This window comes from Ochotona curzoniae, unplaced genomic scaffold (genome assembly GCF_017591425.1).
Source record: "Ochotona curzoniae isolate NIBS_2020 unplaced genomic scaffold, NIBS_Ocur_1.0 contig_1274, whole genome shotgun sequence".
NCBI classification, from domain to species: domain Eukaryota; kingdom Metazoa; phylum Chordata; class Mammalia; order Lagomorpha; family Ochotonidae; genus Ochotona; species Ochotona curzoniae.
In genome coordinates this window covers 20,910,992-20,936,166 of record NW_024465023.1, presented here as the reverse complement: position 1 = coordinate 20,936,166, position 25,175 = coordinate 20,910,992, and the positions used below count along the sequence as shown (strand labels likewise).

At 40.6% G+C, this 25,175-nt stretch overlaps 1 protein-coding gene across 3 annotated transcripts in view; it reads right to left on the bottom strand.

Annotated features, from left to right (window-relative positions):
- Positions 1-25,175, bottom strand: part of TAB3 (TGF-beta activated kinase 1 (MAP3K7) binding protein 3) — a 68,273-nt gene that overhangs the window by 17,757 nt on the left and 25,341 nt on the right. The window contains exons 1-5 of one of the 3 annotated variants that reach the window (XM_041000069.1): positions 19,121-19,836; positions 11,399-11,591; positions 5,978-7,436; positions 4,990-5,150; positions 26-119 (exon numbers count right to left, since the gene is read on the bottom strand). In XM_041000069.1, coding sequence (XP_040856003.1) covers positions 26-119; positions 4,990-5,150; positions 5,978-7,436; positions 11,399-11,500 — 1,816 coding nt within the window. In that variant the 5' untranslated portion in view covers positions 11,501-11,591; positions 19,121-19,836. Of the gene's footprint in view, positions 1-25; positions 120-4,989; positions 5,151-5,977; positions 7,437-11,398; positions 11,776-19,120; positions 19,837-25,175 lie in introns of those variants that run through there. The other 2 variants (XM_041000076.1, XM_041000072.1) reach the window with 2 other exon arrangements.

The following is a 25,175-nucleotide window of genomic DNA, read 5'->3' as shown; positions in this document are numbered from 1 at the left end:
GTTTACCAAATAATCAAATCTATACCTCTAGATTGAAGGAGGTCAACTTCTTTCAGTGTACAGTCAACATTTATCTGGAGTTGTCTGTTCATGCTTCTCAATCTTGTCATTTCCTCAGGCTAGTAAGAAAGGACCCAAAATAGCAATGGTGGGAAAGTCATTATCAAGCCCAACATTTAAGAACTGTTGCTCATGTTACTTGTTCTGATTGGGTAGTACCAAGAATACAGCCTTAGTCCATAAGAGGGCATGTCTACGAAGTCCTATGAGTGTTTTTAAAGGAATAGTCAGGTAAAATGGGGACACCAAAATGGCCATGTATAAGCAATCTGTAGGAAAAGTAGCAGGCTATCATACTGGAATTGTTCTATTGCATAAGATACTGCTAATCACAAAGCACGGAAAAGATTTTATTTCCATGGTAAGGTAATCCAATAATGAACCTTTCAAAAAAGCAATGTCCAAGTTCCTGTCTAGTTTGGAAAAAGTTAACAATAGAACTAATTTTAATTAGTGCTTACTTAGAATCAGGCACTATGTTTTTCAGAATGCTGTCATTCCTTTCTCTAAGAAACTTTTTAAGGCAGATGCTAATACCATGCTGAATTTATAGATAAGGACATTGGAGCACAGAGAAACTATATACTTTTTTCAAAGTTACAAAGGAAGCCATTAGTGTAGTACATGAAAACTTCAGGAATCAATGGACTCTTATTTCTCCAACTTTTTCTTTTGCCTTGTCTTTCTGGCCCAGTCCAATTGCTGGGTTGTTCAGGGGCACATAGCAGGCACTGAAATGGGAAGAGTCTTAATCTTCCCTTAAATAAAGCTTTTTTGAAGCTTTTACCATCCACAATGTTTTTATATTTATGTACAGAAAAAAAAGGGTTCAGAATTCATAGGCACGGGTACTGAGGCTTTCAGTACAGTCCGGGCATTAACTCAATGACTAGGGATTACAAGTACATCAAGCTAAAAAGTATCAATTGCTAAAGGAAAACAAACTCTCATTAAAAACAAGTATTTTGATAAAGGCTGAATGTACTAATATTCAACAAGGAAGAAAATGAGACTGAGTATCTTGATTCACAACAATGCAAGATCTTATGTTGTTAGAAGGTATTACCAGAATTGCTGAGAATGCCTGTTAAGTTAGCGGGTATCAATGCTTAAAATAAGTTATATAAAGGCAGAATATAATAGCTACAATTCCTTAGCATGCTAAAGAACAGTCAGTCATTCGGTACTCATTAGGGATTGCCCTTTTTTGGGGGGGGGAGGGGTTCTGTGGGTAAACTATAGGACTTTAATGTGTACAATGCCTACCAAGCAATGCTGAAATAGTTTAAAGCACATACTCACTAAACTAAGGGTTTATCTGTAAGGTTCTGTGTCCTTGTTCATGGTCTGTGATTAAACTGAGGGGGAAAAGGCTGTTTCTGAAAAGTGACTGCCATTTGGCAAAAGCATACTGTGCTACAAAGGAGAGGCTGTAGGAATGGCTATATATTATTTAGAATGGTTTCTAACATAACAGGATATTTGTGTCTAAAATATTAAAATGCAAAAATGCTTTTCACAAAGGTGGCAGAAAATCCTTAAGCCAACTCTTGCCACTTGAATTGTTTCACCACAATGACCAATGTTGACGATCACACAGAAGGTTCTTGGACTTGTCCCCATTACGCAACTGGAATGCGAGGCTGCGTATAGTCCAGAAATCCAAACTGCTGGAACAAGATGAATGGGGGCGGGAAATTTGGAGAAGGGGACAACTGGGAGCTCTCTGTTTATGAAAATCGTATTTATCTTTCAAGGGACAATTTAAATTCACTCTTCCTGTATGAAACCAATTTATCTTTAAACAAACATTTCTCTGAACTTAAAGTACTTAATGTAGTCGACATTTCGTTGGCTAATATCTCTGATGTACTGTGTTAAATTATTTTCTCCTTCACAAGTGCAAATATTACATAGATAGGTGTCTTTTATAAATAGAAATGGCACCACAATGTATCTTGCACTTCTTCTCCCCTTAGAAAGAATTTCACCATAACCTGAAGCTTCTGCACTTGCACAGCTGTCTGGCCTCAGGTGTGTATTCCAGTCCCATTAAGGATAAGCACCTTTCTAACCAAACTCTTATTTCATTTCTTTGAAAACATGAAGGTAGCAGTATGTGCCTCACAAAAATGTCAATTCTCTTTCAGATACTCCTACACACAAGTGGGACAACAATGAGGATAGCCATTTAGTGAACACCTACTTCATGCCCGGCAGTTACAGAAATTGTTACCTTGACAGCCAGATTATATTTCTTTTCATAGACATGGAAGATCAAATGCAGAAGTTAGAAGGTGAGTGCCAATACTATTCTGACTCCAAGCCTATGTGTGTGCTCTTTCCGTTATGATATGGTTCCTCAAATGACCCTCGATGAATAAAAGGGAAATTCTAATGATTTATTGCTTGATTAATCTACATAAGTATATGTCTATGCCATGCATAGTCCAAAGTCAAAAGCAAATTTTTGAAAGATACTTAAGATGTGTGTGTGTGTGGGTGTGTGTGTGTAAATCTTAAGCAGATTTCCCAGCATTTTCAACAAACATTTGCTTTTTAGCAACACTATTTGCTGGGTATTCTGTCAATTGTTAAACATACATAATCCTAACAAAAATCCCCTAGGATAGATACTCTCCCATACACATCACGGGGATAGTAAAACAAGTAGATAGGATTACTTATCCACAGAAAGACTGAGTGACACAAGTAGCAGAAGTAGGATACTAGCTGGACCTGTCTTGGAGAACCTAACTCACTGTTTTAACCACAATGTACATGTGTCCCTTAGCCCATGCACTAACAATTTTCCATTTTTTCCAGGCTTGAGAGCAAAAATGCATGAAACTCAAATTTCCTTTCTCAAATATTACTACCTACATGAAATATGAATTTCTGAAGCTGGACAATGACTACATGGACTACTTTAATAGAGTTAAAGTCATAGCCCAGGGGAGCAGATTCAACCATTTTTTTCTGTTCTAAGCTCTGATTAAAAAAAATCTGGACTTTTCCTGAAGCACTGATCCATGCTACATTAGACAGTTCACTTGCCATCTTAAACAATTCCATCAAACAGGGTTTGATGTAGCAGGGATTATCAGATGGCAAGTAGCTGTTAAACAAAGCTTACCTGGTTATTTTACAAGAAATTACTTTTATGCTCTATAGGTGTCTAAAGGATGGACTCAAGGTTACCAGCCCCCATCTGTGGGTACCCACAGGGATTACAGCCTTGAGTATCTTGATTCATTTAAGATTCCAAAGGGAGACAATGTGGCAGAAATTTTCTCACATATATATATGGTCATCTGTAAGTTAAACACAGCTATGTAATTTTCATACTTTCTCACTTCCAAAACTTGCTAAAGCAAGAAAGGAATAGTCAATATTAGGAAAAAATGTATTAAATTATTGAATATTCTTGGTTTTCAAAAACTTCCACTGGCTCCTTGTGAAGAACAGAATAAAGTTCAAATACCTGACTTAGCCATTCAAGGTCCAAACCCCACTCTAGCTATGTACATCATCCTCCGTAAGCTCCCCAGAATCCCAGTTAAGCTAGGGAATTATACTTACTGCCTCCGGACACTTGGTCTCTGTCCTGACCTTAAGCCTCTGGTACCCCATGTTCTCTTCCTTTCTCAAATGTCTTCCCTTTTCTTCACTAACAGTACTGTGTTTCATTCAAGGCAGTGTTTCCTCACCCCTTTTGCTCCACTGTAAGAGCCTTTGCCAATCAAATGAGAGTTACAGAGCTACTTCCCGAGCAGTCACACATATTCAAATGGTGCACAGAAGAGTGGCAGGGAACGCATGCTTGTCTCTTGTAAAGCCAGAACCAGGGGTACAAACTTCTCCAGGAGGCAGGAGCTACAGACCTGCTGTCTGCAGTCTGATGTAACAGGTACTTTGAAATGTTCGTGGGAAAATGGGACTAAATGATAAGTTTATTTTGGTGTAAAACAATTTTGAGACGCATGTGTAATTCTTTTCCTAGATGAACTCTAGGAAGAATTCTGTAGGTCCCTTGCATATTCTCACTTCTCCACAGGGCATTCTAGTAGGAGGATGGTGTAATATATTCAGAAATCAGTAGATAGATGAGTTGTCTCATTATCCATGAGCATTTTCAGTCTATTACAGTATAATTATCTACTGGTGTACCTAGGTTCCCCACTGGCAGGTTGTGCTAAACACAACATAATACTACATTTATATATATATATATATAAAGGCCTACTGAACCATATGACTGTGGAAAGGTGAAATCACAAGTTGAAGCATAGAACACTTGTGATATCACAGGATTTCAGGAGACGTGCTTAAAAATTGAATTGTTTGAGATTGTAATAACTCATATTCATGAAGCAACATGTTAAATCTATCATAGCAATTCCTTTTAGGACTGCTATCAGCCATTTCTAAGTTTCTAGAGTTACTGACACTTAATGAAAATACTCTGCCTTAAAATGTTCTACAGTCACTTTCCTAAGAGTCATTCTGATGTCATTCTAACTCATTTGTTATTAATGTACTCAGAAAAATAATGTTAAAAGTTCAAGAAAAAGATGTATCGTTTGCTTAGAAGGATAAATGAGTACCCTGAGAAAAAAATTACAAAATGGTCAGGATTTCATTTCTAGTATTTGAGCAGAAAGCAGTTCATAGAAAATAGTGTGGGATGCCACAACTAACTACAACTGTATTTTAAAATGTTGGTGCACCTATCAGATTTGCACAAGTGAGAAAAATAAAGCAAATTATTTTGATAAGCAGTACTGAAAGGCAAAAGTTGTACATCTGCAATGTTTAAAAAAGCAAATAAAAGGAACGGAACCTGAAAGGGAAAAAAAAAAAAAGAACGCACGTGGCAGCCAGCCCATGTCCCCACCCTCCTGGCAGCACAGCCCTCCGGTTACTTACGGTCGGGATCGCAGTGGTGCAGCTGACTCTTCTGAGCCGTCTCTGCATCAGGTCATGCTCCATAGCGTTAACTTCAGCCTTCAAGCGTTCTAGCTCCTCTTTCTCAAGTTTCAACTGCTTTGCTAACCTCTCCATCCTTGCTCGCTGATGTAACAGCAAGGCTATAGCATTACAGATAAAGTCAATGCAAAGAGTAATATTGAACAAATGACTGGAACATTTTCTATATGCATTGTTACTGTATAAAAGACTCAACCAGTGAGGGGTGTTGGCATTTATTCACAGGTCTAACAATACTGCTCTGCCTGCACAGCTATGTTAGCTTTTTTCAATTGCTACCCATATCATACCATCTGCACATCTCTCTGCTTTGTCACACTTAATTTCCCTAAGGATCTAACTATACTTGCAGTTTCTAACAAGTTCAATGCCAGGCATAACAAATGAAAATTACAATTATTTCCCTTCTTACATATTAAAAGAACATTAAATTCACAAGTACCTGGAAACAGAAGAGACTTAAAAACTAATCTTTATGTTTAGTTAGATCTACTCTTGGCTAATGCATTGCTGTTATTATTCATTCAAATTCTTACATATTACTTCTAGCTATCATTATGCCCTTCAGGCTATTATCTGTAGAAAAGATTTCCACTATTTTATTTGATGAAGTTTAGTCTACTCTCTATGAATTTTTTTCCTATTCTAGTTTGTATTTTTAACAATATACAATTATTCTATATCCTCTTCCCAATGTACATTCTACCTGAAACACTTACTAGGAAGCCACAATCATGCCTGCACTTCAGATTTTAAAACTAAGTCCACAGATGAATCTGAAGTGCTGATCGTTTTCTTAGCAGCAATGCTACTGCCCAGGGTCAAATGTGAAACATTTACTTGAAACAGTAAATATGAAATATGTGACACCAAATAGGAGACTGCCATGTCATCACAAATATTACATTTAAAAGAGTTACAAATTTACCTTGTGTATACGCATAGTCGTCTGATCCAGAACTAGTACTCCTCTGATATTTATGGCTTCCCTTTTCTCCCCCAGAGCCTGGTATCACTGAAATCGGCTGAATAGGTTCTGGTGCTGCAGAGTGCTCTTCTTGGTCCACTAAATTTAAGATATTTTCAGTTGCTGTTCGGCCTAAAGTAATTTTAAAGACTGTAGTTGGGTTTGGCATCACCCGAGGAGACGGCGATGGAGCGCATGAAGGTCCAGTTGGTTGTGTGTATGTAATATACACAGGATTAACACTAAATGGAGGTTTTGGTTGACTAGATATTCCTCTTGAAGGGGAACTTGAAGGTGGCGTGGTGGCTGTGTACAGTGAATGCTGATTCCGAGGAGACGATTGATTACTGATGGGTGAAGGACTCCTAGTGATCGCTGTTCCAGGTCTTTGAGAAGGTTCAACTGTAATCTCTATCTTCTTCATGGAACCTTTGGGTAAGCTAGATGCTGTGTATGGGAGATAGGCTACTGAATGGCTTCCCTGTTTCTGATAGCTAGGAGGTCCTTGTTGATATGGATGGGGTGGAGTAGTTGAAGGACTGGGTGGCATAAAGACGTGGGAACTTGGGTGGCCCAACTGGGAAGGTTGTACTTGATGTTGTGGCGAGCTGAAAGGTGAGGGACACTGAGAAGGAGGTGGAGAATGGTAAGCAGATTGAGGGATCTGCTGCTGTTTGGGAGAATACTGAGAAGGTTGATAGCTTTGTTGGTGTGGATAAACAGGTAAAGGACGTTGGCTATAGTGAGGCACTGGGCCCTGTGGTGAGGACTGCCATGGCGTATTCTGAGGAGTTTGTCTTCCTGATGAACTCTGAGATGTCTGTCTAATATAAATAGAACCAGGAGACCCATAGAGATTGCTTGGAATTTGTGGAAGAATCTGTAAAGCTCTGGGTACAGTCTGTCCTGAAGGGAGATTCTGGGATACTGTAACAGTAATTGGATTTGTACTATACCGAGGTATGTGCATGTACGAAGGAGGTGGTGGTGGCGGTGAAGGCCCTTGCATAGCAGATGGATTCATTCCTGTTTGCATGGAAGATGGCTGTTGAGGTGGCTGTGAAGGAGGAGTAGCTGCACTTCTGTTCTGTTCATTCATAAAAAACGGATTGTAGTTGGGAGTAGCAGCCACAACAGCTGGAGCTGAGTGTGGTTCCTGAACTAAACATATCAGCTGTTTCCCTGCTGTATGCTGTGGATCAATATGTCCATCACTTGAGCTATGTACCAGTGTTCGACCACCATTAAGCTGAGCTCCATCTCCTGGGTGGTAGCTACCAGGAGAATGGATACCCAGGTTAATATGCAAAAGGCGATTTCTATTCATTCTATTGTCATCTGGACTGTGGTATTCCATATATAAGTATTTGCTACTCTCTTGGGAAAGCGCTCGGCAACAGGCTTCAAGATTGTTGTTATTCTAGAGGAGAAAAATGGTAAAAAGCAACACTGATTAAGATGAACAAATCCTAATATTGGAAATCAATTTTGTCAAGAGTTATGCAAGTGTATTTTCACAGAATAAGTACACAATGGTATTTTAACCACAAAAGGCTCCGTGCTTATCTATCCTGAAAAGATTCCAAACGATGCAGATCATTTTGTCAAAAACTGAGTTCACACTATTAATACTACCACTACTGCTACTGCTACAGAAATGGAAAGTACCTACTAATGGACACTGTGAGTCAACCCAAGTTCTCTGACTCCAATTCCAGGACTCACTTTACACTTGTTGCATCTCAACAAATTAAAATGCTGGGCTAATCTTGGCTTCACAATTGCTGCAATACATAAGTAATACCCATCATTAATATTTAAACTGATAAACATGAAAATAACTATGCTTTAGTTTTCAAAAAGGAGACAAAATTACAATTCCTGATTTTAAAATAATGAAAATTCTGTAACAGGAATCACTTTTTCTGTAATTTAGTCCTATACAACTTAAACCATCTATAGCATTATGAAAAATTTAAGCAAAACAAATCAATAGAAGAATTCCCTATTTGGAATTACTGCTCCATAGTTTTGTTAGAGTTATGGAAAGTTAACATAAAACTGGTCTCAACTGCCTTAATTTATCCACAGTCCCAGGTTTATCCACTGAGAGGTGACTAGGTATACTTTCAAAATTAAAAATTTCATTTTTGGAGTTAAACACTTTCAAAAATAATAAATTGACCTGTGAGAAGTTCCAGTCAACAGTAACCAAAGTAATAAAAGGTTTATTTTTAAATTTTTAAGCTATTATAAAGCAGTATCCGTTGACATATAGAGTTCTAAACTATTAGTGCAAAACACATTTGCTGATATTGGGAACAATAAAAATGTTTCAATTATGAGTTTTGCTGTAGCTAATAAACATACATATTACTATTTATTTATTTTGGGGAAAAGTACATTTAGTATATTTTCTTTTTTTTTTTTTTTTTAAAGATTTATTTTTATTATTTTTTCATTGGAAAGGCGGATATACAGAGAGGAGATACAGAGAGGAAGATCTTCCATCCGATGATTCACTCCCCAAGTGAGCCGCAACGGGTCGATACTATGCCGATCCGAAGCCAGGAGCCTCTTCCGGGTCTCCCACGCGGGTGCAGGTTCCCAAAGCTTTGGGCCGTCCTCAACTGCCTTCCCAGGCCACAGGCAGGGAGCTGGAAGGGAAGCGGGGCTGCCGGGATTAGAACCGGCGCCCATATGGGATCCCGGGCGTGCAAGGCGAGGACTTAACCACTTGCGCCACCGCGCCGGGCCCCATTTAGTATATTTTCTATAAAAATGAATCATAGAACTTTTGCCAATAACCAGATAAGGTTACACTAACTGCTATAATGTTAGAGTTGAAATAATTCTGCAGTTTATCTATTTCAGCTCAACTCACATTTCAAGCTGGGGAGAGAGATGCCTTGCCATCAGGCACGCACCTGGTTCATTAGAGAGCCAATTTGATCTGTGCTCTCCCGAGTCCAAGTGCTCTTTCCAAATAGTAGCGTCAAGAGGGAGGACATTTAGCCAAAAGGATATTACTATACTGGAAGTGGGAAAAAAAATCCGCCCGAACAAACATTTGTATTCTCAAAAAATTGAAGAACTGGCTTTCTCAAATTTCCATGTATAATTTTATTCTCTTCCTTAAATAAAAAGCTTTTGATAATAAAACACTTTTAAAATTACTTTCAAATTATAGAAAGACATATTAGTTCAGATTGAAGAAGAAAACTGTTAGAACTCAAAGATCTGACTTTTTGTTAGCCTGAAAATAATGCTAAACAAGGGAAATAAGCTAGATATGAAAATAAGATATTTGCCTTCAAGTAGTTTATAAACCTATGGATTAGGGAGAAAATAGTTCTATTTGACATTTTCATAAATAATCCTAAATTTCAGGCATGTTACTGACAAGTTGGGTAAATTTTCTAATGCAGAAAAACTTCAAACCACAAATACAAGATATTTATATTTATGGCACTATTGTAAAAAACAAAAATCACCAGAATAGAATGTCCTATTGACTTAAAAGTTTTCTAAAAAATTAAAATTTGCCACACAGTAAATCTGAAGCACCAAAAAGTAAAAATTGTTTAGTTGGAGAAAAAGCTTATAATGTTAAGCATACATAGACACTGTTGAAAGAAACAGGACAAAAAAAGGCATCTCACTTCTACAGAGTGATCCATATGGAAGGCTACTGCAGAGAGGCTTGAAGGCTTGTTGCTAAAAGCAGACTACTCATGTCACATACTGTAAGGTGAACCAAGAAGCGTTCAAGGGCCAGCAAGTAAATTCCCATACCACTATTGTCTAATAATCCCAAAAGAACGAGTGAGACATATAGAGAAAGTGTCAAATGTTCACTGAACTGAAGTTGCATTCCTTCATTTTAGAGGTCATAAAAATACTGCTAACAAAAAGGCTAAATAAAAGAAAACAAGGTCAGAACGATGTGATAGTGTAGCAACATGGGCTAAGCAGGGAGCTAGTTAGCGAAAAACTGAGCTAAGAGGCTTGCCAGCTGCCTTCTTGTAATGGCCTTGCACTGCTAAAGACTGCCACCCCTTTCAATTGGATTCAGCATACCCTCTTTCCCATGATGCAGCAGAGCCACCTCCATTGACACATTAGAGCTCAAAGCTCTATCTGGAGATGCCATGAAACAGTCTCAGAGATGAACATGGCCACTAAACATTACCATACTCTGTATATTCAAGTAGGGGACCAGCCTCTAGCTGTCAAAAGGGTAACCAGACTTGGGGGTGGCAATTCTTCATGTTGCCTGCATTGGCCTCTGAATGTATACTATTTCTTTTTAAATATTAAATTCTCCCATTCTTTCACTTCATTTGCCTCTGCTGTGTATTCACCTTTCATTTTGAGACAAGAACATGGAATAAATCCAGCTGTGGACACCCACTCTGTACCCTACAATGCCAAGATGGGAGAGGAAGGTGACGTTAGCAAATGGTCTAAACTAGAAACCTCACTTGTTCTTGCTCTACCAGAGACCAAGAAAGAGTTAAACAGCTGAGCTTTGTAATTTGCTAGAAAAAAGCTCTAACACCAAAGTCATAAACTAAAGGCCTACGCCTAGAAAAGGGCTCACAAACAAAGGAAGCACCTTTGCTAGCACCATTGCTCTGCATCTCCATTAGGTTCCAAGGGAACTACTGACACCGAGGCAGGTGCAACTGGGATGTGAATGCTGTGAGGATCCTCAGTGAGCAGGGTAGAAGCACTATGGCCAAAACACTCCAACAGGGAAGTGCCATAACCCAACCATACTGAGATCCAATGAAAGGAAGAGAAAGCCTCTGGCCCCATGGCATTGTAGAGAGTAGACCTACTTCTCTGCTGCTGCTTGGCAGGGGAAGATGCAGTCTATCCCACAAAGAACAATACCAAGAGAGCATGACTGAACTAAGCAAAGTGGGCTTACAAACTAGAAAATCGGCAAGAAAGGAAGTGGGTTATCAATAAACATTTAAAATGGGCTAAAAGTGAGTAGTGTAAACAATCAAAATGATGTGTTTGAGATTTAAAATTCAACTAAGGATTTGGGGACAAACAACACACCTCAAAAATTTCAAGTGCAATGTTACTGCTTTACTAGAAGCTTTTGCTCAAAATCAATGGCTCTTGATGCAGTGAGATTTTTCTTCCTATGATACATCTGGCCAATGCCAGGAAACAGTTCCAGCTGTCACAATGTTGAGGATACTAAGCATCCTACAATGTACAACACAGATCCTCACAATAATCCAAACAAACAGCAGCACATAATCCCCTATGCCCAAAACATAAGTGATTTCTACTCATAACACAAAGTCAGATTTAAAAAAAAAACTATCACTTAATAATCACTATCATTGCTAAATAATTTACCTGTAACATGCACTGAGACACCACAACCTCTGGAATTTCAGGGAAGCGTTGTCGGAGATCATGAAGAACCTGAATATCAAGCTGTGGATTGCTTTGCGCCATGCCAGAGCAAATGGTTGGTCAAGTTTTTCTTAGGAAATGGATGTTAATTAGCTGTCCAAAAGTAATGATTTTTGAATACCACAATCATTTTCTATGAGGAGAAAAGAAATAAAAGTTTAGGTTAAGTCTGGTTATACAATTATACTTTATTTTAACATATAATGAATTTTTAATAAAGAAACCTGGACTTGGCGCAGTCCAGCAGTTATAGTCCTTGCCATGCAAACACGGGGATCCCATGTGGGCACCAGTTCTAGTCGTGGCAGTTCCACTTCCCATCGAGCTCCCTGCTTGTGGCCTGGGAGGGCAGTCAAGGACAGTCCAAGGCCTTGAGACCCTGTACCCGCATGGGAGACCTGGAGGAGGCTCCTGGCTTCAGATTGGCTCAGCTCCAGCCATTGCGGCCGCTTGGGGAGTGAATCACCAGACGGAAGAGCTTCCTCTCTGTCTCTCCTCCTCTCTGTATATCTGACTTTCCAATAAAAATAAGATAAATCTTTAAAGAAAATAAAGAAACCTAAAATAAGTATAACCACTTCCAAGGTTGGAAAACTGACAATTCAACTTAGAAAATCTTTAAAAACATGTACATCTGAGGTTTTAGAACAAAAAGCCAAAACCAAAAATTAACCCCAAATTCCATGGGTGAGCATGGTGACCCAACAAGACTAATCCTCTGCCTTGTAGCACCAGCATCCCATATGGGACCTGGTTCATGTCTCAGCTGCTCCACGTCCCATCCAGCTCCCTGCTTGTGGCCTGGGAAGGCAGTAGAGGATGACCCAAAGCCATGGGTTCCTGCACCCTCATGAGAGATGAAGAAGAAGCTGCTGGCTCCTGGCTTTAGATCGGCTCAGCTCTGGCCACTGCAGCTACCTGGGGAGTGAACTGGCAGCTTGCATCTCTCTTTCACTCTCAGTGTCTCTACTTCTGTCAATCCACCTTTCAAATAAATAAATCTTTAAACCTTCCAGCTCCATTTTAATACCTTTTTTTAAAGCAATAGATATACTAAAGAGTATTATCATTTGGCAGGTATCATCTTTGTATCTTAAGAAATCCTATTTAGGCAAAATCACTCATTTTCACAAGGACTATCACTTCACTAAAGCAGAGTAATCACTGTGACATCTAGAATAAGAAAACAGATTATCATGGAAGGCACTTTGTCCTGTTTGCCTTACATTTCCATGGTATGTAAATCAAACAAAATGGGCAAATATGGAAATGTAAAACCTTTGTTTCTTTTTTTTTTTTTTTTTAAAGATTTATTTTTATTATTTTTTTCATTGGAAAGGCGGATATACAGAGAGGAGAGACAGAGAGGAAGATCTTCCGTCCGATGATTCACTCCCCAAGTGAGCGCAACGGGCCGATACTATGCCGATCCGAAGCCAGGAGCCTCTTCCAGGTCTCCCACGCGGGTGCAGGTTCCCAAAGCTTTGGGCCGTCCTCGACTGCTTTCCCAGGCCACAGGCAGGGAGCTGGAAGGGAAGCGGGGCTGCCGGGATTAGAACCGGCGCCCATATGGGATCCCGGGCGTGCGAGGCGAGGACCTTTAACCACTTGCGCCACCGCGCCGGGCCCAAAACCTTTGTTTCTAAAAAATGATACTGGTGGCTCATCACTAACCAGACCTGCTGTGCTACACATTCACCAGTCCTAGTTTGACAAGTGAAACTAACCCTCAATCCCCCTGGTACTGGTTGAGCACCCACCCAAAAGTAAGGCAATCAGTGAAGCAATTATGTATTATAAATCAACTGTCAGTATCAAGGATCACTCAATCAATTAATTCTTAATCTAACAATTACCACTTTTAAAAATAGAAAAAAAAAATGCAGTGTACACCATAGAGTTTCGGAACACTTCTGTACTCATTCACAAGATGACCAAGCCAAATCTCATGTTCATGATAAATAACATGAGCATCCCATAACTGTAAGATACGCATCTGAAGAGCACATAAGGGATATTTTACCCCACACTAAACATAATATTACAAACTGGTTTCAAAACTAAATAACGCCGGGCCTGGTACGATGGCCTAGCAGCTAAAGTCCTCACCTTGAATGCGCCGAGATCCCATATGGGCGCCAGTTCTAATCCCAGCAGCTCTGCTTCCCATCCAGCTCCCTGCTTGTGGCCTGGGAAAGCAGTAGAATATGGCCCAGAGCCTTGGGACCCTGCACCCACGTGGGAGACCTGGAGGAAGCTCCTGGCTCCCGATTGGCACAGCACCGGCCATTGCGATCACTTGGGGAGTGAATCATCGGGTGGAAGATCTTCCTCTCTGTCTCTCCTCCTTTCTGTATATCTGACTTTACAATAAAAATAAATCTTAAAAAAACACTAAATAATGCTATTACATGCCACAGTAAAGAGAACTACATAGATTTTACATAGAAAAAAATATGGAAAATAATGAATTACTTTTGCTGGTTTATATTTTAGTAGTTAATTTTAAAAGACATTAATTTTAAATCATGGGTAAAAATATTCACGGGCAATCTGCTGACTTTTACTAGGTAAAACTAGGTAGAACTGAAGTTGTCTACCTCCTTCTTCCAAGTTAAGGCTGTCAATGAGTTCTATATACTTTTGGATCTACCACAAAGCCCCTAAATCTGTAAAACCTTGCCTGATCAGAGGACATCGAACAAGATTTCAAACTTCAACATGGAAGATGTCTAAAGAACATGAGGGGAAATGTGGGAGAAAACAAATTAACTTCTGATTTGCATGTATATAATGAGAGAACTTGAAGATGGAATTAAAAAGTAATTTTTATGCTTTTAATATACTATGTTATTCCACAGTGGGTCGGGAGAGCTGAGAAATCTTTCACCTTCTTAGAATGTGTGAGGAAGATGTTAAGCATAACCTATCAAGATTATAACAGGTAACTTACAGACAGCAGCCTCAAATCAACATTAGACATTAGCAAAAAATATAAAGACATACAGTGGGATCCAGGAGTGATCCTGACAGCCTCTTAATAGGAGGTCATATGCACGGGGGTGGGGGGAGTGGAACAAGACAGGAGGAGGCTTGTATCCCAACCCTGGAGACTCCCGGATCCTCATCAAGGACTATCAGTATGGGCACCAAAGACTACATCCCAACTGCCAAGGAGACCACGGGGAATTGGGAGTGCCCTCGTAGGCAGAGAACTCTGAGGTCATCTATTCCCTTTTGGATCTCCCACATGGGATGAAAGATGCCCAGATCCTTCCTCACAGGATCCAAGGTCATCGGAACAGCCAGGAGCCCTGAGTAGTCCTCAGAAACAGAACAGCAAACTTCCTTTGGGACTCGGAAGGGGAGCTTTCTCTGGTCCTTACTTGGTTCCAACTTTGGCTCCCCACCCTCTCTTGCAATGACCATCAGGGTCGCTCTGGAGCCCCGCCCCCACCCCCCACCAAAAAATTACATTAGATAGAGAACAGCATGGAAAGCTTAGAAACAGACAGGAAATGGTCAGCTTCGACTCCCATATACCTTACTAAATAGGACACAAAGATTAGTTACTCCTCACTAAAGTATTGAAGATTCCTCTGCACACCCCTCCTAAAACTGATCTGCGCCTCAACTGTTGACAAATACCTTGTTAGATTTATAAGCCAGTTTAGACTATCCTATAATCCGCCAAGTTAAGTACAAGTTATGCTTCAACACTATAAACTGCTAAATACTAAAATGAAAATAGACACAAGATAACTGAATAGTACCCTATAGCCATTTTAAGGTGTACAGCAGCCGGTTGTATATAAATTAAAATTGAGATGTCAAGGAAGTAGTCACAGGATGTGGTTAAGAACTTGCATTTTCTAACATTGGTCACTCAATACCATGTCAGTTAACTCCATGATGTTGTAAATTGTTGTTGATGTTGTATTGTGGCTTTTCATTGGAGGGGATGATAACCTGCCAGCTCTACTTTTCAGACCAGGGATGGTCTCCCAATGAGACTGTTGAATTGATCTGGACAATAAGAGGCTGGACTCTATGCATGGTATATGCTTGCAATGAAGGAATCATTACTGGATTTGAACTGTACTACTGCCACAAGGTGGAGGACTCCACCATGGGGGGAGGGCATGGGGAGGGGTTGGGGGAATCCCAGAGCCTATGAAACTATCATAAAATGACAAAAAAAAAAAAAAAGGAAAAAAAGTTATTTTAGGGCCGTTGAGGCACGGTAGGTTAACCTGCCTCTTGCGGCACTTGCATCCCTCATCAGTGTACTGGTTTGAGTCCTGGCTATTCTGCTTCCTATCCAGCTTCCTGAAAATGCACCCATGAAGACACTGGAAGTACACCTGAATTCTTGGCACTTGCCACCCATGTGGAAGGCCAGGATAAAGATTCTGTCCCCTGGCTATAGCCTGGATAAGATCTGGCTTTGGTGGTCATTTGGGCACTGAACCAGAGATAGGTAATCTCTCTCCCAGTCCCTCTTTCTCCCTGCTCTCTGTAAATCTGCCTTTCAAACAAAGTAAATCAGCCCCACTGTGCCCATAGCCAATGGGGGACATAAGCCCTGCTGTACCCACAGCCAGTGGGGGACACAGAGCCCACTGTGCCCACAGTCACTGGGGGACCAGATGCCCCACACTGCCTGAAGCCAGTGCCCCCTGATGAGTGTCCTGTGGTTGGGGCATTGCCCCAACAATTGTCTTAGGGCTCATGTACGAGTTCAAACTGGGGCTCCATGTTCCATTTGTAGGTAATTTAAAGCTGCTGCCTTGCCTATGGGGGACTGTATGTGGGCGTGTGAACCTGAGAAGTGGTGTAGTAATACTTTCTGAAAGAAGAGGACCCTAAAATAGTTATCCCCCCAACTTCCATCTGAAATGTCATAAATGAACAATTTCTTGAATGTTGTGTATATACTTTAAAAAGCACTTTGTGAAATAGCTTGTACATTTATTTCCTAATTTATATGCTTTTTGATGTTGATATACTTAATAACAGGGTTTTATTTATTGTTTCCCTTTTTTGTGTAATGCGTGTGGGGAGAACTCCTTTGTCATCTGTAACGCGGAGCTGTGGGTGTGGCGTGGCATGGTGAACTACAGTGTCCTGACCATTGCCTGGGAGGGCCAGCATGGAGGACGCGGCCTCCTCGGCCCTGGCCCCCAGATGGTGCGGAGGACACAGCCTCCTCGGCCCTGGCCCCCGGACAGTGTGGAGGACGTGGCCTCCTCGGGGACGAGGTCTCCTCGACCCTGGCTGCGGGGCCTCCCTCGCTTCAACCTAAATTGATGTTTTGTTGGTCTCAATAAACCTCTTCTCCGAAAAAAAAAAAGGTTATTTTGATGCAAAAATTTTCAAAGTTTTTTTGTAATATGTATGTTTCATACTGAAGCCCTCTCATATATATAATTTCAAAAAAATTGCACGAGGCCCAGAGCAATGGCTCAGGTGGGCTAAAGTGTTTGCCTTGCACTAAGTTCCCATATGGACAATAGTTCAAGTCCCAGCTACTCCACTTCCCATCCAGCTCCCTGCTTGTGGCTTCGGGGAAGGCAGTGGAGGACAGTTCAAAGCCTTGCGACCCTGCACCCACACGGGAGACGTGGACGGGTCAAACTGGCTCAGCTCCAGCCAGCCATTGCGGCTACTTGGGGAGTGAGCCAGTAGATGGAAGATCTTTCTCTCTGCCTCTCCCTCTCTATAAATCTGCCTTTCCAGTAAAAATTTTTAAATCTTTTTTTTAAATGGCTTATTTAAAAAAAAAAAACTGCACCAAAATCAACCTTTGTTGAATAATTCCATTTTCCACAAACTTTTTTCAGTACTCATACATAGTCATCATGGCTTCCCTAAGCCACTCTGCTCCCTGCAGTTCCCTTCTGAGTCTGCTCTCACCTGCTTTATATCACAACTGCACTGAAACATTCTTTCTGCTGAATACAGAGGAATCTGTCCTGTGCCTGTTGTGCAGCCTCAGACTACTGATCACTCCTTTTTGGCAATGCCTGATCTGTTCTCAGCCAGCCTGATATTTCGCACTAGCCTGTGATAAGTTCTTCTCTAATTTCGCTTTAACAGTTTAAGGTTGACATTTTGTTCTCTTTTATCCTCAGGAACCTCCTCATTCTACATCCTTTTGTCCAGTGATCACATTCGCTAATATCATTTCAGCATTTAAAGACTCTTGATTCCCAAACTAGTATGTTAAGCAAAATGTTCTCTCCATGGCGCCAAACATATAACCAACTACCATCTATCCATATGGCACCACCTGGATATGCCCAACAATATTAAGGATGTCTGAAAGAGAACTCATCTCATCACACCCCCTCCCCAAATGCCTCTTCCCTCCATGAATGCAACCAATATTCAGTTAGGTAACAAAACCAGAAACCAAGGTGTCATGTTTGATTTTTCATGTCTGCACAACCAAGTAAACATAGTGTGGCATGAACCTTGGTTCTGCATACTATTTTTGTCAATTATAAGTCTCTAGGAAAGCCATCTAATCCTTAACCTTGGAAGTTTCATCTGTAAGATCTAATAGTGTTAAAGTTCAAATGACAAAAAGTAATGTTAGGAAGCATCAGTTACTCATCATCCTGCTCGCATCTGGATACTGCCCTCATCCACCTTTCACAGTAGCTACATTCTAGCCTCTCCGCTTCCTCTTACCATGCCCTTTCATTCTCCACACTCTAACCAAACAGAACCACGTGTGAGCCTGTGCATAGATCTCCATTTTGTCTCCTCATCAGTCCATGATCACCCATCTCGGACTCCCCCCACCCATCCCTCCTTTCCTCCCCCCACTCTGCTTCCCCGAAATCTTATTGATCCTGTACATGTCAATATGGTGTACACAAGGGAGGCCTTTGACTGACCCCTCTCCCCACAAGCCTTGCTCCAGGCCCCTCCTCTCCCTGCAATGGCTAGCAGACCTGCAACTAGGCTGCCACAACAGGCTGTGCTTACCCTCACGGCAGCACTAAGCATACTATATTGACACTACCTGTGCACCTGAAGCTCTCTTGTTTCATATGGAACATGTTACTATGCCAAAGGGTGGGGAAGTACTCAGAGTAATGAGACTGTGTTAGTAAGGACATGGGAGTCAGCTTGCAGAGTCTTCAGCTAGACAAAACTGTGACAATCTGAACACAAAGATAGCCAGTAATGAATTTTAAGAGCGTAAAGTCTATACAAGGGCACTCCAAAGTCCACAGAAAGTGCAATTAGTTTATTTCAAAGCCAAAAAAAAAATGTAAATTCATGCACAGCTTTTTCAGTACACATTTTTCTAGGACTTTTTCAAGGGCACTTGTCACATAAGAGGGGAGTGTTTCAGCTTAACAGTGGAATATAACTGATGAAGTGTACAGGAAGTGTTGGAGCTGGATAACTCATTGTAACACAGCCAACACACCACAGACTGCTTAAAGCAAGTATCAGTGCATGTCACATCTTTGAAGAAATGTGGATGAAGAGTAAGACATACGCATGGTCTTACAAATGCCTCCTAAAGACTTATTAGATGCAAAGCAGAAATTTTTACACTTCACAATGGATTAGCTCAACATCTGCTCTGGGTGATAAAAATGAACATCTCCAATGAGAGCCTGAGGGTCGGTGGATACCTACAGATACACCCGGAGAAGAACATATCACTTCATGCTATTCCAGTCAAGAATGCATAACCTGAAATCGCTCATGAAAAAATAAACCCAAAATTAGAATGTTTTATTTAAAAAGGAAGGGGGGCATCTTAGAAAATGACAAAGGATATAAAAATGTCCCACATTAAAAGAGAGCTATAACAACAAACTATAAAGTCTAATTCTAGATTAGGTCCTGCACAAATGTCGGAATTAGTGGATCAACTGACAGGAGTGAAATGTGGATGACAGAAGTATTCTGTTAACGTTAACTTGATTGAATTTACCAAGTTTATTGGATTGGTAGCTTGCAGTGGTTTCTTACAGTAATATTCCTATTCTAGGAAGTAGACAATGAAGCATTTAGGGGTGAAAGGCATGCAACTCTCAGAAAGTCAAGGAAAAAATGTACATGTATGTGCATGTACAAACATAAATGTACATGTACATATGACCAAGGCATGCAGAGTCCCTGTAAAGGAATGGACAAACAGGTACACCTGGGTAAGGAGTACAGTTCTTTGTACTCCTTTTCCTGAAATCTATGTAAGTTTGAAATTATTTCTAAATAGAACCGGCAGTTATGATACCAGTTAAGACTCTCACGTCTCAGAGTATGCAAGGTTTAAATCCCAGCCCAGCTCACATTTCCAGCTTTCTGCTAATGGCCTGGGAGGCAGGAGGTCAGAGCTCAAGCACCTGGGTCCCTGCCACCCATGTGGGAGACCCAAATTAAATTCCTGCTTTGGTCTGGCCTGGCCAGCTGCTGAGGAGTGAATCAACGCATGAGACATGTACCTCTGGTCTCTAACTTCCAAGTAAATTAAAGCAAAGCAAAAAAAACAAAAAACAAAAAACAAAAGGAAAACTATCCAGCTAGCCAAACAAAAGCCTACAGCTCCATTCAAGGTGTACATCTCATTCACCACTGCATTTCCAGAGCCTGAAACAGTATGCTCAAATATCTGTTCAATGATGAATCAAGTTTACTATACTAAGCCAATTTACCTAATATGATCCGTTTGGGTCAAACATTATTCTTCCAACTCAAGAAAAAACACATAAATGAGACTTTTAGCTGCATTCTGTCCTCTGCCTCTTCCACCCCACTGCTAACCCCCATGTCCTAGAGCAGCAGAGACCACTTACAATAGGAAATTTTGTGAATGCTTAAGAAAAAAAAAAAAACAGGCTTAGATCACTTCAGATACACTTTTTTCTAGCCTGCCCCTTTCAGAATATCCTAAATCTGAAGTGCCAAGAGATTCTATCAGATTAACAATCTTACGCTTTAATTTAAAGTGTAAATTACTTTAAAATTCAATGTTAATTTAACATTTTTTTCTGAAGATTTGAATTATCTTTTTGATCAGGGTAAATATTACCTACCATCTTCCAGTAACACAATCTATAATCTATATATAAGCCAGAGAAATTCCACTAGATGAATACTATGACAAGTTACTCATTGAAGCTTTGAGGCAACACTGTTCAATAACAATACAACCCAAGGCATATGTATAATTTTAAATGCTCTAGTGGTCATGTTAAAAAAATACAAGCAGCTGCAGCTGGTGAAGTGGCACATAGGCTAATCCTCCACCTGCAGCGCCAGCATCCCATATGGGTGACAGTTCATGTCCTGGCCACTCCACTTCTCATCCAACTCTCTTGCTGTGGCCTGAGAAAACAGTGGAAGATGGCCCAAGGTCTCAGAACCTTGCATCCACATGGGAGACCCAAAGGAAACTCCTGGCTCCTGGTCTCTGGCTTTGGATCAGCCCAGCTTGGTGTTGGAGACACTTAGGGAGTAAACTAGCAGATGGAAAAATCTGTCTCTCTAATTCCTTCTACTAAAATAACTGAATTTTCCTGTAAATTCTGCCTTTCAAAAATAAACCTTAAAAAAAGGTGAAACTAATTTTAACATTTAGCCCACCACATTAAAAATGTTAACATACCCAATATGGTGGCACAGAGCGGTAAGCCCCTACTTGGGCTCCCTCATTTTCTATCCCAGTGCCTAGTTAGCAGTCCCAGCTACTTTGCTTCTGATCCAGCTTCTGGCTTCATATCCTACGAGGCAGCAGATGAAGGTTCAAGTACCTGGGTTCCTGCCACCAATGTGACTTGAGCAGAGTTCCCCACTTTAGCATGGCCCAGCCCAGGCCAGCTCTGGTGGTAAAAGTGAACTGCTTTCACTTTTACTTTCCCTATCCACTGCCCCCACCCCCTCCACCTCACTTTTGCAGAGACTGGGCAAGTTCAGGGTGGTATGGCTGTAGGCCACCTTACTTGTTCAAATAATACTAAAAAAAAAAAAAAATAAATAAAACAGGTGAGGGACCTGGGAGGCAGCAGAGGACAGCCCAAAGCCTTGGGACCCAACATTTGCGTGGAAGACCTGGAAGAAGCTCTTGGTTTTGGATTGGCTCAACTCTGACAGTTATGGCCATTTGGGGAGTTGGATCAGCAGATGGAAGATAGATCAATTCTCTGTCTCTCCCCCTCCCTACCTCAGTCCCCCATCTCTCCTTCTCTCTGTAAATTCTGCCTTTCAAAGAAAAACCTGAAAAAAAGATGGAATTTTACCATTTTAGTCCACCACATTAAAAATGTTGTTTTAGCATATAACCAGCAGAAGAAAATCACTTGTTCTATTGTATTTTGGGAAGACCACACCATCAATGGTAATGAACCATATATTTCTCTCTCAAAAAAAAAAGAAAGAAAAAAATAGAAAAAAAAAATGTTTAAATGTTTCACCATAAAGAAATATTACATATTGGAGAAAGTAGATATGTTTGCCTTGACTGGACATTATGCAATGTATACATATGTACAGAAATATCACATAGTACCCCAAGGATACATGTAATCTTGTATCTACTTTAAATTTAATTAAAAAAATTAATGGAGCCAGCATTGTGTAGTAGTATGTTAGGCTTCTCCCTGTGGTGCCAGCATCCCATAAGGGCACTGGGTCAAGTCCTCATTACTCCATTTCCAATCCAGTTCCCTGCTTATGGCCTGGTAGAGCAACAAAGGATGGCTCAAGTCTTTGAATCCTGCACCCATATGAGAGACCTGGGGAAATTTCCAGGCTCCTGGTTTAAGACTGTCCCAGTTCTGGTGATCGTGGCCATTTGGAAAGTGAACCAGTAAATGGAAGATCAGCTAACTGGTTGATTGATCTCTCTGTCTTTCTTCCCCTCTATAACCCTGCCTTTCAAATAAAAACAAATCTTTAAAAATTAAGATCAGCAGGATCTTGAAAAGGTTCATGAAAACACATTATAAAAATACTATACATGGATTTAAAAAATGTTTATAGCAAAAAAAAGTGCTTGTCTTTCAACTTTTCCACAAGATTTCTGAAGTACTTTCATATTTACACAATTTCTCTTCAAAGCCTTTGCATTTAGGTGTGGATTTTAGTTGTGCATGTCTCACTTCAGACAGGCCTCACTGCCAGTGCTCAGCAGTCACCTGTAGTTAGTGGCTGCTTTACTGCATAGTACAGCTCTGAGGCTTTCAGATCTCCTTTGAAATAACAGGCTAAGACCTGTAGCTCTCACATTCCTTAATTCAGCGTCTCCTTTGAAAGTGCACAGTTGCCTAGGCAGAGGGCCTAGCACAGACTTGGTATTCAATAGATTATGTATTATGTAAAATGAAAAAAAAATCCTGAATTTAATGGCGAGAATGATCTTAACTAATCAAATCTGTTTGTATTAAGAGAAATAACAGCTTTCCTACTTGGAAAATAGAAGTCAATATTTGAAACTATACCCATATTCAAATATCTCAAAAAAATCTTAATTGAATCTTCAAAAAGAACTCTTGAAATACCCAAGGCTCAATACACGCTTTCCTAGTGGCTCTAAAATGGGGTTTCATTCAACTAGCAGTCTTAATTACAAGTCTTCAAAATACAAGGGCAACACAAAAGTCTTTACAAGAAAGAAGAAAAGGTTATGAGTCAACAAGGACAGACAGGTTTCAGGTGACAAGAACACCCGGCTACCTATACTTCGGTGTCACTGGAAACCACCAGCACTCAGCCAGCTCCAGCAGCCCTCCGGGTCCTCACTACTATGCTACCAAGGGTCCAAGTTACTATTAATTCTAGCAATATTAGTACATATTACTCATTGCACACCTGTGCCCTCAGGAGTAGCTATGACGATATCCGCTTCACAAAGAAGAAAACAGAGAACGAGTACAGCTGAATCATGACGCAATCCAAGTCTCCTTTCTCCGAAGTCTGTTCTTTCCTGCTCTGTCGCCAGTTCATACACATCATGGAGCATTCTCAGGAGACATTCTCAATGATGAGTACCCTTTTTTCACTGGTTGGGGAAATAACACAGCAAAACCATACTGCTTTGTTATCCAAGTAAGGAGTTAATGCAGGCATGTGGGGACGCAGTGGTTGGGAAGGGAGATTAATTGCATTAGCTGATTTGGAACATATAAGAAGCCAAGTTAAAAAGAAGTTGTCTTTTTCTTTAATAGCTACAAACATGTTCCTTAAAAATTTACTCATATAATCGAGCATCACAGTGAAGAAGAGAAATCTAAGGACCACAATAGCCAGGGCTGCACCAGCCCAAATCCAGGAGTTTCACCTGGAAATTACACAGAGGTATAGGGGCTCTAAGTGTTTGAGCTGCCTTCCACTGCTTTCCAAGGTGCATTAAAAGGAAGCTGAATCACAAGTAGAGCAGCCAGAACATCAACCAGTGCCCATATGGGCCTCCAGTGTCACTGGCAGTGGCTCAACCTGCTATACCACAACACCAGCCCTAGACAGTCACCTTGAAAAAGCTAAGTATCTTGCAAATCAAAGCCAGTAACTTACACACTCACCAAGATTACTGCCATGTGAAAAGATCATCATTTATAGACCAGTTTTTCACAACAGGAATCTAAACTGATAATATATATATATAGTCATATAATATATATATTGTCAAGGGCTTGGCACAATGACTCAGTTGGCTAATCCTCCCACTTCAACACCAGGATCCCACAAAGGCACTGCTTCTTGTCTTGGCTGTTCCACTTCTCATCCAGTTCCCTGCTTGTGGCCTAGGAAAAGCAGTGTGTGTGGGGGGGTGTGGAATAACCCAAAGCCATGGGACTCTGTATCTGCAAGGGAGATCACGAAGAGGTTTGAGGTTTTAGGCTCCTGGCTCCTGGCTCCTGGCTCCTGACAATGCATTGGCTCAGCTCTGGGCATTGTGCCACCTGGAGAGTGAGCAAGTGGATCAGAGTCTTTGTTTCTCCTCTGTAAAACCTGATAAACACAAATATTTAAACACACTGTCAAGATTTTATGCAGTCTTAACAGTGGTTACAGTCTGCCCTGTAGAGAACACGAAACACTGCCATGGATAATCATTTAGAATTTCCCACTACTATGTAACATTCTCAGAGAAATTTAAAAATGTGTTGATTATAGAATGTTAAAACACTACAGCACTGTCCCAAGAGCAGGCATTTAATCGAGTGATTAAGATGCTCATTTCCCATCACAAAGTGCCCAAGTTTGACTCCTAGCTTCGGTTCCTGATTCAAGCTTTCCACCAATGTGGAGTCAATTGGGCTCTTGCCATCCACATGGGAAAGTTGAATTAAGCTCCACCCCTGGCCACTGCAGGCATTTGGAGAATGAATCAACAGACAGAACTTTTCACAGTCTGATACATGCATACACACACACACACACACGTGTTTTTAAGAAAAAGCAATTTCTTTTTTGCTCACTCGAGGGATAAGGGAAACAGTTGCCAATAAAAAAATTCAGCCAATAAAATCAGTTCATTTAAAAATACTGAGGTTTTAGAGATTAAATCTCATAGAAAACAACTAAAATGAAAACACTGCCTTATAGTGTCTTATCTTACTAATTTGGTTATGATGTACATTAAAATACACCATCTGTGTGGGTCTGTCTCAGGTGTGGGGAACGTCTGGCCCTTAGCTTTGTGGGGACTCCACATTTCAAAGGTAAGACAGAGCCGGGGAGGCCTGGA